Source organism: Lethenteron reissneri, chromosome 47, assembly GCF_015708825.2.
Source record: "Lethenteron reissneri isolate LAM-NWPU_2019-01 chromosome 47, ASM1570882v1, whole genome shotgun sequence".
NCBI lineage: Eukaryota > Metazoa > Chordata > Hyperoartia > Petromyzontiformes > Petromyzontidae > Lethenteron > Lethenteron reissneri.
In genome coordinates, this window is record NC_083825.1 from 7,998,926 (window position 1) to 8,013,878 (window position 14,953).

General features: G+C 46.7%; 1 protein-coding gene across 2 annotated transcripts in view; it reads right to left on the reverse strand.

The window, feature by feature from the left end:
• Positions 1-14,953, reverse strand: part of FAM149A (family with sequence similarity 149 member A) — a 52,142-nt gene that overhangs the window by 18,822 nt on the left and 18,367 nt on the right. Inside the window, exons 2-5 of one of the 2 annotated variants that reach the window (XM_061571223.1) lie at positions 9,617-9,730; positions 8,240-8,372; positions 7,035-7,177; positions 764-895 (exon numbers count right to left, since the gene is read on the reverse strand). In XM_061571223.1, coding sequence (XP_061427207.1) covers positions 764-895; positions 7,035-7,177; positions 8,240-8,372; positions 9,617-9,730 — 522 coding nt within the window. Of the gene's footprint in view, positions 1-763; positions 896-7,034; positions 7,178-8,239; positions 8,376-9,616; positions 9,731-14,953 lie in introns of both variants that reach the window. The other variant, XM_061571222.1, reaches the window with a different exon arrangement.

A 14,953-nucleotide genomic window follows, 5' to 3' on the forward strand; every position in this document is an offset into this window, starting at 1 on the left:
TTATCATTAATATCAATTTCGTCGACATCTTCATCAATATTAACCATCCGGTTTCCTCAACTCATTTGCGGTGTTTTATTTTACTGCTGCTGTAACTTTGGTGGCCCAGGCCACTCTTGGAAACAATACTATCTTGGTCTGTTGAGTTTTCACCCTGGTGAAACAAACAAACTTGAAATTAAAACTCCAAACACCCCGATGAAGACCACTCTGCGGGCAAGTCAACAGTCGTTATCCTACGGAGAGACTTTTCACCACCTCGGTGCTCAAGATATCCGGTGGCAGTGGTGCACAAATACCACACAACAGCTACTCGTCGGAAACTATGCACACGGCAAATTAAAAAGTGTAAATCTGAAACAAAGGGTATTCTTATCAGGCCCCCCACGGTGTCAAGTGCAGTCTCCAACTCTCCATGCCAGAAATGTCGCCTATTATATATTTTTTACTTTAAAGTTAATTGACAAACTTGTTGAGTTGTTTTTGTCATTTTAGTTGTTTGTGTCATTCAAGATAGGCAACCCTCTTGAAAACCGAGCCTTGAGACTCGGCGAGACATTCACAAGAACGTACTTGTAGGCTTCACAGTATTATTATCACTATGAACCGGAGCCACCTGGCAAATGATCACACTTGACTTCATTATTTAACAGCAGCGTCTTGGACCGCTTTACATGGCCTCGTCTCCACTGGCGATGACATTACGGTGATTCAAGATGCGGGGGGACACGTCTGGAATGACAAACGCGGTGGATGTCCTTACTCCCTGCCGCTGGGGTTGTGGCCGGTGGAGACGGAGCCGGTGGGGGGCTCCGTGCGGGCTGCCGCCGTCCCTTCCGTGGGCACCAGCTGATAGCCCTCGTCGGTGGGCTCCACCAGCTGCTTGCCCAGGATCCTGTTGGAGGGGAGGTGGCCAAGGCAGCCACAACAGTGCATCACGAACAAGGGGTGGGGGGGGGGGCGCGTAGAGGTGCATGCGCGTTAGAGCAATAGTTAAGTCCATAGGCGGAGTTTGACTTCTATATTTGGGGGGGGGTATGGGTTCGCTTTGTCCCTCACATTTTGAATCACGGGTGCATATAATTAATTTACTTAATTTTTTATTTTAATTGGAAACTACTGGAAATAAATTAAGGTGTCCAGTTTGTGCGGGGTGTGCCATCCCCCGCCCCCCGTGCCCCCCACCCCCCGCGCAAATTCCACCCATGGCTAAATAATTGTTACGATGAGGACTTTGTGTGGCTGTCTGTGAATGGGGTTTAACTCAATAGGCTTCATGCCGAGCAGAAGACACTGGTACTGGAGTGGGAAAGCCAGTAGATGAGAACAGCCTGGCTCGAAGCGCTAATTCACAAGGTATGGCTTTTTGGCTTATGGTGGTAATTTGACTAAGTTTTAAGGCACTTGCAAGTGTAGGTGGGTGGGTGAAGGTGGGGCACATAGATACACAGTACAACAATGGCTTGTTCTGCATTGCTCTCTGTTGACCACCACGTATAAAACATCCCTGAAGCAGCCTATGACTTGATGGTGTGAATGGTGATCATCCATAAAAGCACTTATATTCCAAATTCAACCCTGCTTAGCTTCAGATATCTGAAGCGATTTGGTAACAGCTGTCATTAAAAAGGTATGAGCCATTATGAAAAAATATTATTACTATGCAGCAGTGTGAACTGAGTGGTTGAAATGTTGGCAGCAAATGCCTTCTATGCTGAAAATATAAAGGATTTGCCCAAAGACGGAAAAGGCCGAGCCGATCTTCAACGGCTCAGAACAGAAGCGTTCGAAACCGTCACAACTGAAAAGTTAGCAAACACCTGGGACCCTCAAATCCCCGTGTGATGTTGTGTCCCCAACACCTATGGCTGGACACGTGGAGGATGGGAGGGAGGAGGCTCATGGTGCTCAAACTGCCATTGCGCTGCACCATGCGTCTACCCACGCACTCGAATACTGAACTACCTTCTAACTTTAGAACAGCGATTGGTGGCTGTGCACGCCTCCTCTTCCAGGAGTGGGACATTAAAGATGACACAGCAACCCCCCCCCCCCCCCCACCTTTCCCCGTTCCTTCTACTCCTTTACTTAACCCCTTTCCTATTCCGATGACGTACATGGACGTCATCTGAACGGAACCGGAAGAAAAACTTAATTAAAATAACTTGATCAGTACCGAGGCTCCCACAAGGCCATTCGGGAGGGTGTGTGGCACAAATTGGTGCCAGCTATCATAGGCTGTGGTCATTTCGCTACAGTTCTCTGCGGTGAGTACAATGTCTTTAAAAACAACGGCGCTACGGCTCTCTAAATAAATGTAATGCCGAGCCACTTGCGCGTTCCGAGATTCAGCGGTGAACGGGACCCACCCTGCAACTTGCAGTCGTCTCAGAACAGAAAAGGGTCAAGTTCTTCTTCCCTCAGCTTCCCCTCTCCCACATGAAAGTAGACATACCCCGCTCGCGGTCCCCACTCGGTGAGACAGTGAGCCCAATCGCCCCCCTTCCCTAAAGTAAGTCAGGAGCACAGCGTGCAGGACTTCTGTCCGCGAAGTTTCTGTACCCCCCCCACCGCCCCCTTAGGTTGTGGTTTGTGCTCTGTAACGGGCTTCTAATGAAATATAAAACAAAAAAAAGATCACCCAACAGTGCAGAGCCTGCGACCACCCGGACCACACAATGAACAATACAGAAAACAACTGCATTCTACCAGGCCCGCTCTCCGTATTAGCTGCGCTACGCCCGAAGCTATCATCACGCGGCTCACAACCTTAAACCTGAACGTATAGTTTACACAAACTTGCCATGTGAAAATACTTATTTACCAGGCAGGAATTTTTAATATTATACTCGATCTAAAACACGTTTTGTTAGCTTTTCTGACTGTCGTTATGGTATACCAATTGATAACACGAAGGAAAATACTTAGTTTGTCAACAGCTCTGCTCTTTACAGCTCAGCCCGACAAACTGCAGGATCAATACGGGATAAATAAGCTTTTTCTCTCGTCACCCAGCTTTCAAACTCTGCTCTTCAATTGCAGTGGCTCAAACACTTGACGATCAATAACTTATAGCAAGTAACACCAACGTTTGTATGTGTGTCTCAGGCGCTCTATTGTGAAGTGTTCATTGACACGTACACAGCCCCTTTGTCAATCCACTGAAGAATGGGGGGCCCTCCCCTCGCCGTGCTGTTTGTATGGGTTATTGGACCATACTTCACCACGCTGGTCAGTGTGGGTTGATGAAGGCAAGGAGCATATATGTGGGAGCATAAAATTAGTGTACAATGTATATTTTTCCTGCATTGCCCTCAGCTACCCACCCATGTATCGCTGAAGCCTATAACGATCTGTTTTGTGCATGGTGGCCACCCATCCAAGCATTATCCAGGCTCAATTCTGCTTGGCTTCAGAGATTGAGATATGACGTGAAATTAAATATTACGATTGTACAGTTTCCTACCACCTGTCTGAGATCATGACATACACTGCACAAGGAAATCATTCAGGCTTACGATGAATGTTTAAAATGTTCCAACGGTTCAATTTAATGGGGATTGAACCCAGACCCGGAGGCGTTCGAGGAAAGTAACCCAATACTGAGTCTGTGATGGTGGTAAGTGCTGGTACACACTCTGACTTGAAAGACACTTGAAAGGACAAATTATGCAATTATTTTCACGAGCCTTCTCATTTACAATGATTTATCATTGACCGAGCATGACTTTCAGAGAGGGAGGATGCCAACGCCTTTTAAAATCCTTTATATTAAGTTCACTTGCTTGCTTGCTTGCGCGCTTACGACCGTGCAAATCTTTCGGTCGTTTTTTAACCCACTTCCCGTGATCCAATCGAGCTGACATTTTGCACACAGACTCGTTGTGCGTGACAATGTATTTTCGTGAATTTTTTTTTCCAAAATTGTACACTTTTTAGGAATTTTTTTATTATATTTAATTACCAATTGCTTAATGGTGGCAGGCAATCATCTGACCCATAGGTGGCAGCCATCTCAAGCCAGAGGACGGGAGGACTCTAGCCGCCATGCATATAAAGGATTTATAGTGAAAAACTTTGTTTTTACGGGTTAATTTTTTCTCTTCGGGCTACCCTACCCAAAGGAAATCACTCCTCCGTGTACAATTACACTAGCAGGTGGTTTTGAAGTAGTGAGACCAGGACGTCGTTTAGAACTGTGGAGTGGACATGGCCCAGGACAGCAATGAGAGTAAGGGGAGCAGGAAGACAGACCCTACGTCTTCGTTGATGCCCTGTCTTAAGGGAACATTTTCGTCTGTCATATTCCCAAACCTTCTCTGTCCTCTTTGTTTCTACAAAACGACACTTCATTCAACTCCTCCAGCATACCAATCCTTGGCCTTCCCTCTCGCTCTTATCTCGTGGTGGAGAGATGTTAACTACCTCGTTTGGCATACAGGAGGTCGTCTGGTTCGATCACGACCCTGACGCCCGTATATTTGGAGTTAGCATGTTCTCCTGTTGGTCACTAGTCTTCCGTTTTACCCCTCCATTAAGAAAACGTGCTGCTATAAATTTCCAAGTGATAAGCCACTTCGTTGAGCTGTCATTTGTGGCCAGGTTATTTCTGAAAAATATCTATATAGCTCGATGGGCCTTACCTGGTAAAATATTGTTTTATAAAATATTTTTTGTTTGTTACTATTCTTCCTTCTAAAATGTCCCTATTCATCCAACTGTGTCCTTATATAATCCATACGATCCAGTGCGTCTCTGTTCTTATCACGGCTTCCATTATAATTCTTCCTTTGTTGATGCCATTAAAGATGCATTCATTGGTTGTCTTCTCTGTCCAGGTTAATCTCTGCACCCTTCTCCATATCCACAGGCATACCCCACATTAGGAGGATACGTGCCAGGAAGATAAAGACAATATATACATGCCAATGATTAACATGGCGACACGAATAATATTATAAATGAAAATAGGATGAAAACATTTACATGGTTTCAGAAGGATTGGCTGGAGAACTTAAGAAATTACGTCAATCAAGGCATCATAGAAGTGTACCAACAATCCTTAAGAGCATCACATAGCCTCACAAGTATAGTCTCCCTACTGGGGAATTACAGCAACAACGTAACACGATTCATAGAAATTAAACGTGACGGATTTACCTGCTCGGAGAAATGACCATTTCAGTGGTAATTTGTGCGTGTTGTATTATGTGTGCTCACCATTTACATGTGAATTGTCCAGCGTTATTCATTATAGTACAACTCTGAAGTGTGTTCATAGCTGTCCGCCAAAGACCAATATAATAAAGTACTCTGATGTGAAGTCTTTACCCAGTAAAGCTTCAATGCCTCTTCAAGACTCTCCTTCTAGGAGGGTCCCGCGTGCCAATTCTTTTATGAGACTTTTATTGAGTGCGGTTTGGGTAAACTGGAGTGCCCAGGGGGAAATAATGGGTGTGAGAGGACGCCGCAATGCGTACGACAGCGTGCGCTCGCCGCTAGCAACGACATCGGACAAATCCGACTCTTAACCGTCTCCCGGCTCCAATGGGCACGAAGTGGTGCTCACCTCCACAGGTGCCCGCAAGGCAGAAGAGGAAATTCCACATTCCCATGGTCAGGGGTATTCTATCCACCGAACGACCACTGTTGACCTTTCACCGTAACTGGTTACAAGGTGTATTAGATCCCGTAACGGTGACAGTTTAAAGTTGCTATCCGGGAAGGATTTTAATTCGGCTGCATCCAATCGCAAAACGAGCGCTTAAACCGGAGCACCTGATGACGATGATCTATGTGCTATAAAGAAGGACCATTGCTCACAATGTTGCCTGTTATATATTTTTCCTACTGACTAATGTGTTGGGTTTTTACTCCCGGCGATGGATACACGATGGCGATGAGGGTAATTGTGTATGTAACAATTAATGTAGAAAACTCAATTCTCATGCTCATAATGCATTTGTCGAATCATGCATGTGTTAATTAATTATTTTAGGTTCATAGGAATTATTCTGTATACAAAATACTACCGCGAGGCTAATGTATTAAAAGAGACAGAATAAAACGACAACAACAATACAAATGACCAGGGTGCAAACGGGATGAAAAAGATTCTAACCTTCAATCGTGACCTCAAATCATGCTTATTCATCAAACTGGAGAACCGACATAAATCATTCCAAGAAAATGTGGATCGATATAGAATTTAAATGCAACAGTATCTCAGGACAATATCCCTTTGAGCATGATGGCCATTAAAGTACCACTACACAGAGGCGCACACACACACACAGATCCTCCATATAGCCTCAACAGACTGTTGGGGAAAGTGCTGTCAGCGAGAACCTATGAAGGCCGGCACGGCACACGGGGGGCAGGTGACGAGCACCACGCCCGGTCGCCTTTGTCTCTCCCCAGTGGCGATGTTGACACACCGCACCAGGTACTCATTTGAGGCCGAGACGACCTAGGGGAGGCCCGGGACCGGTTCAAATAATCGTCACTGGTGTTGGCCGTGAGTGGGAATTGAACGCAGGTTGCCGAGTTTGTAGCACAGCGCGCTAACAGTTACACGACCGCTCCGCACAAGGCACACGCGCGCACAAAGATAAGACAAAGATCCCCCGTGTAGCCTTAACAGACTGTAGGGGCAAGTGCTGTTAGCGAGCACCTATGAAGGCCGGAACGGTACACGAGGGGGTGGGTGGCCAGCACCACGCCCGACCGCCTTTGTCTCCCCAGTGGCGATGTTTACACACCGCAACAGGTACTCATTTAAGGCTGAGTCGACCTAGGGGAGGCCCAGGACCGGTTCAGATCATCTTCACTGGTGTTAGCCGTGAGCGGGAATCGAACCCGGGTGGCCAGGTTCATAGCGCAGCGTAGCGCTAACCGCTACACTACCGCAAGCGTGTGTGTGCACACACGCAAACACGCATGCCTAAAGTCGACTTGCAAGGCACTGCATCTGTGCGCCGTGTCTCCGAAATCCTGAGCTACTCGAGGGCGGCGAGGCGAAGGGCGACAGGCACCTGAGATGTAAGAATCGTGTCTTCCACTGCATGCACTCGCCCTGCAGCGCGGGCGTCTGCGCGCTGCCCGTGCCCTCGTACAGCAGCGCGTCGATCTCACGGAACAGCTGCTGCACTCGGCGCGACGCCACCCGCTCAAACTCCTGCCGCGCGCGCACACACACACAACACCACCGTGCCAGTTAGCGCATTGCTCGTCGAGATGTGCTCACCACGACACAGTTCCTATGATTGCTTTTTCATTGCTTTCATGGCTCTATTTTGGTGATTTCGAAAAGTGTATTAGTTTAGCCGTGTTTGTTTGTTGTAGTACAGAGTTAGACTGATGTCCTTAATCTAAGTTGTCTCGTGGTTGTTGTTGTTGTTTGACTTGCATCCCACTGGTATTTTTGCACAGTGTTGGTGTACGGTGTTTTTTTCTGCAATATTTTGCTGTCTTTTCTTGGATTTTCTGTTTGCACTTAGTCACATATTCACTTTAAGATGTTTTTTGTTCATGTTATTTGTTTGTTGCAGTTGCACCCGATTCAAGAGCCGAATGGTTCACAGGGCTATACCTAATAAATGAACTTGAACTTCTACGCATGACAAAAAAAACAAAGATCACCTCCGTAAAGCCTCTAACAGGCTGCTGAGGCAACTGCTGTTAGCTAGCACCTACGAAGGCTGGCATGGTAGATGAGGGGGCGGGTGGCAATTACCACGCCCGGCTGTCTTTATCTCATCCAGTGGCGATGTTTACGAATCGTACTCGGTACTAATTTGAGGCTGAATGACTGGTTCAGATAGTCGTTACCGGTGTTGGTCGTGAGCGGCAATCGAACTTTAGTCACCAGGTGCGCTAACCACCGCACCACCACTCTCACACTAATCAATACCCGCTATTCGCCACTAAGTGATAGGGTGACGCCACCATGGTACGTGTGCCAAGCCAGGTGCCCTTTGAGGCCAAGTAAAGTGTTGAAGGCTCGCTGACAGGTCACGGGACAGACCCAGGTCCCATGAGTTGACTGACTGAGATGACTGGCAGCTGCACCAGCTGTGCCCACTACTGTGCCAACTTGCTGCATTTTAGATGCCCGGCGCTCCTTCCGTTGTTGTGAACGTTGCTTCTCTGCCCTCCGTTGTTTGAGGGCGACCAGTAGCGTCCTTCACGAGCCTCCTCTTACACTAACACTCAAGCACAGACACACACACACACGTACGTCGTCTCCCCAGGAGAAGAGGGACGACTGCTCGGTGGACGGGCAGGTGGTGTCGCTGTGGATGGCCGACCACGACTTGTCAAGCTCCGTGGGCGTCGTGTTCCCGCTTGATTCGCTGGATTCCAGCGAGGAGCTGCTGCCACGAGGAAACAAGCAAACACCTCCCCCACGTTGCCTCGCAGACTGTGGTGGTGGAAGCAAGCGCTGTCGGCGAGCACCTATTAATCCGTTCCCATTCAGATGACGTATGAACGTATGTATACGTCATCAGTTTTTATTCCGGTTCCGTTCTGATGATGTACACGTACGTGGATGTACGTCATCAGAAAGGAATTGGAAGAAAAGCTAAAATAAAATAACTTTATCGATACCCAGGCTCCCACAAGGCCATGCGGGAGGGAGTCTGGTACAGATTGGTGCAAGCTATCATAGAGTGTGGTCATGTCACTACAGTTCTCTGCGGTGAGTACAATGTCTTTTAAAACAACGGCGCTACGGCTCTCTAAATTAAATTTACGCTGACCGCTTGCGCGTTCCGAGATTCAGCGGTGGACGGGATCCACACTGCAACTTGCAGATGTCTCAGAACGGGAAAGGGTTAATAGCCATAATTTGTATTTTTCGGGTCATATATTTTGAATACTGAAGGTTTGTCTGTTACTCATTTACTATTAATAGGTCAAGTGTTCACGTGTTAATATTTAAACTGTCAATTAGGAAACATGACAAAAGGTAATTCTGATCAGGTCACATGGTGTAAAGTGCAGTCTCCAACTCGTATTGTCCCACTCTCTCTGGATTCTCTATTTATACGCTATGAAGGAGGGCCCCATTGCCCAAAACGTCACCAAATATATATTTTTTCCTCTCAAGGCCACAGGGTTATTGGCCAATGTGTTGAGTATTTTTTGAATGCCAATGTGGTGTTGCGAGTACGATGACTGGATATCCTTGATCACTCTGCACGAGATTTAAGGGTGGGCAAAGGGCACTTATGTTCAACTCGAGGGCCCCACAAAAACATTTTTTTTGTGATGAATAAAAATTGTTATGTTTCAGAATCAGAATTTGTATTTATCCTGGAAAAATAGGATGAGCTATAAAGCTCTTTTCAGAGATGTCCGTAGTTTATGTATACTCTCCTTGTAAACAATCCTACTTGGTTTTAGAAGTCAGACTTGGTATAGTTTCATTCAGTGCAACAGGCATTTACGTGAATTATACAGCACGTTAGCTGTTGCATCTCGCCATTCTCCTACAATGTCGTTCATGGTTGTCCTTATCGTTGTCCTTCCCAACACGGTTGGCTACGTACGGTGCGAAATAAGTTCAACATGCGTACGTTACAGGCACGGTCAGTGAGATGCGCAAGCGTACCGGTTGTACGCAGAGATGGCATGCTGCATGTGCTGGCTGAAGGCGAGGGGCAGGGCATTCCCAGCCGGCTCTGGCAGGGGCGGTTGGTCCACCCCACCGCGTGCCAGCCCCCGGCTACTGCAAAAAAACAACAGTGGGCGGCACTCAATTGCAATGAGTCGTGGGAGTCCGATGTGAGAAGGGCATTGGTCTGCAACACACAGACTGTGGGTTAACAGGCCCACTCGCTTTCGAGGAGATGGCTGGTAAAGGAAACCGCGACTTGTCTAAAACGATTTTTTATTTCACCAGGTAAGCCCGCACCTCAAATTAGCACGATTGGCTACGTACGGTGTGAAAGATGTTCAACATATATACCAAGGCAAGGCCCACTGAGCTGTATAACTCTTTTTCAGAAGCGACCTGGCCACAAATGATAGTTTAACAAAGTAGCTTAACATTTGGATATTTAGCGCAGACAATTACTCTAAAAGCATGTTTCTAAATGTGGAGAGAAAAACCGGGGTACCTGGACAAAAACATGCAAACTCCAAATATACAGGCGTCATGGTTGGGATTATACCTTATCCTGCTGAGACGTGCACTGGGTGTCTCTGCAACAGATTTGTGTTTGTTGTTTTGCGGTAATCGCTTAGAGTCTTGAAACAAAATATTCTAGTTTCAAAAAGTTGTGAAGCATCATCAACATTCGGTCTGCCATCATCAATCCACTGCTGAATGAAGGCCTCGCCAAGCCGTCGCAATCCCTCACGACGCAACAGGGTTCCCAGTGTGCTCGGGGTTGGGCGAACCCAGAAAATATCCCATGAGAAATTATGGTCAGTGATGGCTGCATGCCCAAACACCAAATACACACAGCATTTTCTGAGCAATGAGATGTGGCTTTCTGGCTAGGGCGACCCTAGGATTTAAAAAAAAAAGGATGCTGATGCTGCTGTCTTGGACACTTTTTCTGCTGCGCCGTGTGTGGATTCAAAAGATGCCCTCGATTCACATGCAGCCCGCGAAAACTGAGACCTGGGAAAGGTTGGCGCCGCAACTCCGTGGCTGAATTTTGGGCCAAGAAGCTGCAAATTTCCGCCGCCTGTCTCTCCGAACAAAGCGGAGATTCCTTCCTTTCCGCCCCCCCCCCCCCCCCCGAAAAGGTCGAATTTACATGCGTCATTCAGGCCTTTCACAGCCATAATTCCCAACTCACAATGCCCGCCGCGGGCCGCTTTCACTCCGCGGTGAACGACCATGCAGCTGCACCGAGCCGAGTATTAATAAATGAGAAAAAATATTCTGGCTTCCCATGAGTGAGGGATGCGCACAACTTTGTTATAATTAAGATTTTTTTTTTCTTCATCAGGCCAACATTCAAAGCATTTTTTTTTTACCTTTTAATCGTGTTTTAAGGACACGGCGGATCGTAAATGTTTTTATGATGAATTGGACAAAAGTAAAGTTCTGTATCTCGTAGCGCCGCATTCTAGGTTTGATTTAGCCTTTAGTTGAAGATGGACCGCCTGTAATCAAACACATTATTTGGTGATGCTGCAATGGTAGTGGTGCACAAGCACAATTAGCAAAACCTAACACAGCCTTAAAATAAATTAATATAATGTCCGATGTTTTGGGAAATGGCCCATCTTCATGGCACGTTTTTTTTTTACCGTGCCATGACGAAGGGCAATTGGCCAAAAGGTGACCTTTAACTTAGTGTTATATATATCACACCAACTTGCTGGGTATAGATTTAGATGGCAGTACAGTCCACGTAATGTTCAAGTTTACTATTGTGAATATTAAACGAAAACACCGTGATGCTGCATTGCCAGTGTTGCACAAGCACAAAATAGCAAATCTCACATGAGTCCATGTGCTATTGACATTTACAGGCATCATTAGTATATGTGTTGTTGACAAATGTGTTGTGTTCATTCGTTGTGTTGTACAATACCGTAATTTCGTTACCATAGGACCGACCGTGTATATTTTGTATCATATGGATTTTGTTAACTTGGTCGACATTATAGTTTTGTAAAAGATGCTGTAACCCTGTACACTTGCAATTGTATTTATCCATACATTTCTAACAAAGAAATGTATTATATCAAAACAGGTGTTGTCTGGTTTAAATAATATTTGTATGCGTACATACATGCAAGAATACTCCAATGTAATTATAACAAAGTAATAAGGTGATTAATCAAAATGGCACTTTTGCAAAAGCTTCCAAAACATTGCCGAACAACAAGGATTTAACGACAAAAATCTGCCTTGAAAAGAAAGTAAAAATATATAACACGCAATGTTTTGGGCATTGGCCCAAATAATATTTGGCATTATTATTCGTGTTGCATTGGTTTAAAAAAAAATTATGCGACGATAAGATTGTAAATTAATTGCTTTTGTGAAAATTCTGTCATTGTTATGAATGTGTTGTTTAATTACGCAGTTTGTGTAAATATGTACTCCCAAGTGATGGACCCGGTGCCGCATGCATCGATCGTGGCTTGAGAATGAATGTTGACATAGACAAGGACAAATTCATTTTCGCCGCATGCACTTTTGAACCCGTGGCTCAGTTTACCACTCAAAAGTTTAGCAACATTCATCTTAGTCAATGAAGAATGAGCATGAAGGATGTGAGCAAACCCCAAAACAATTCCACTGGTTCTGCATGTGACTTATCAACCTGAAACAGCATCACAGTCTGAATTTCCCTCCATTCATTTCAAATCGGCTTACATCTGCAATCAGCTGCAGCTTACACATTCCGCAACTGAACGAAACGCGCGCGAGCGAAACCGACCAGTAGTTAGCGTCACACAATAACATGCCAATTGTTACATTGTCCATTAAGGATAATGCATACCGCGTGATCATAACGCAATACAACGCAAGCTGTCAAGCTTAACAGCTTCTCAGTTGTGAACAACACAACCAAAATTTAGACCACCCTCAACGACTGTTGAGAGAACAAAACAAACCGCCACGTGATCTGAAATTAAATTTTCGAGATGTGAAATCGTACGATTCTGTGGCGAGCATAATAACAGGGCTGGCGCCACCTTGCAAGGGGGGCGGCAAACGAGATCAGGACGCGCGATCGAAATCGCGGCACGTTCAAGCACCAGCCCAACGAGTGCAGCACCCCCGCGTGACTGCCGTAGTCGAGCTGGTGGAACTAACCAGCGGAGCAGGCAGGACCGCAGACAAGAGACGCTGAGCTGTTGCGAGCTCATCACACCCCAGGAGCATCCTTCAATGTCCACGGACGCTCGTGGCACGCGCATGCGTGCGTCACAACAGAGGCCACTGCCGATGCTGGTGCTCTTGCCCGGGATACCCGGGGGTTACCTTGAACCCCGAGGCGTCACCTTGAACCCCGAGGCGTCACTCACCCGATCACCATCATCCACCTGCAGGGGATGGCGTGGGCACGCATGACGCGCGCGCCGCCGGGGGAAATACCCCTTGACGTTGCCGCCGCCGCCACCTCCTCTCTCCGCCACCGCCACTGCCTCTCCTCCGTCTACGCCCTTCGCAGCGAAGAAGCCTCCGCAAAGCTGCGATGCCACGCTCGGCCGCTATTCTTCGTCGGGACAATAGCAAAGCGGCAGCCACTGGTTCTTGCGTTGTTGCTTCTTATCGCTTGCTGCGTCCCGTTTTATTTATTCCAGGCTTTTGTCCTTCAAGGGATGCCCCTTGCTCTGGAGCGCGGAATCGGTTGTTTTCAGTCGCCCTTCCCACAGACGCTTCGGACGAGATGTGCGGAGCCAATTGAGCGGCAAAGGCACTTCCAACGTCGCCCCTCCGCATGCAGACGCACAGACGCTTGGTCCTTTCAGAGGCATTCACCAACCACGTGCATCATGGTGAAGCTTTCTCTGTGAACGGGCTTTATTTACATTTTTACAACTTGCATGACTATCTCTCCGAATGATTGAAAACAAATGATCAACTCTGTAATGAGGATATCATGAAATAATTTAAATGCGTTTTAGAAAATTCAGGTTGAAAATGTATTTTTCAGACTGATATTGCAATCTTTAGATAAAATTGATATTTTTATTTTTCCCTTAGTTAGCGTGTTTCAGAGACAAGCAATTGATGTTTGTCATAAAATTACATTATATCGTATCTGTCGTATAAAATCATATTATTTTTGTCCTGGGTAAATTAGTTATATTTTTATTCAATATCACATTTCTGCATCACAGCAGGGTAAGCTGAAATGTAATTATGCGTAGATGCAGAACATACATCACACTACACCACACAGAGAGATACTAAATTAAACAGAGCTTTACGTACTACAAGAGCCGAATTCATCGGTTGATCAGTCTACAGTCCTAACAGTGCACAGGTCCGCTCTTAACTGCTCAACACGTGGCTTCAACGCAGATCTACCCCAGCGTGCCGTGAGCGACGCGCGCACGGCACTACGACCACACCCACCCATTTAAAGCCTCACTTAAATAATAATAAGCACCGCAATACGCCGAGCACGGCTCCCGTGCCCGTCAAAGGCAACCTGTCGCTTGGGTGCCAGCTCCTGCTCCGATTAATCCCGTCCCGCGCGTTCTGCTTTGTGTCAAAAGTGTCGGCCTCGCGGCGAGCGCCAATTTCATACAATGCGCCCGTCACGCCACTGACTGAGGGCATTATACCGACGCACAATGGCACATTTTGCATTATTAAAATGTAATTTTAATGCGCCGAAATAATTTTCGGACACACAATCCGGTAATACGTCGGCGAGGTCGCGATGCGCGCCTCATGCCTCGGATGTCTCGTGTTGCACCGCGCATGGGAGAGAGCGTGGGCGCACAATCACTCGCCCCGCAATGTGTCCGGCGAATTATGGGGTTTATAGGCGAGGTCTGTGCGTATGGAAAGGTTTTGTACGCATTAGAAAGGGCAGGCAAGGGTGGGGGGGAAGGGAACATACATCCCAGGGGCCGCATATGGCCTACGACTTCATTTCTTCACGGTTAGTGGCCACACGTGGCTCGCCAGCCAGCACAGCCCACAACCGATATGTATCCATCACTATAAGCGTCCTAGCCGCAACACTCGGGTATCAGTGGGGAAAAATGTTTGATCTGCGTTATCACCGTGTTTAAAATTTTATTGCGCTCAGTCACTTGTGTCACTGCAAGAGCTATTCTATACTGCATGACGCTGAGCTGTGTGTAAACGTGTGGCCTGCTAAAGGTGTATAAAACAGGGCATATAGCACGGTAATCTTCTTCCAGCAGTGACATAATTCTACCGCTACTGAAAACTTCGCAGACATCATGCAACGACGCAAGCTGGATCAGCTTGGGAGTGCTATCATCCAGCAGT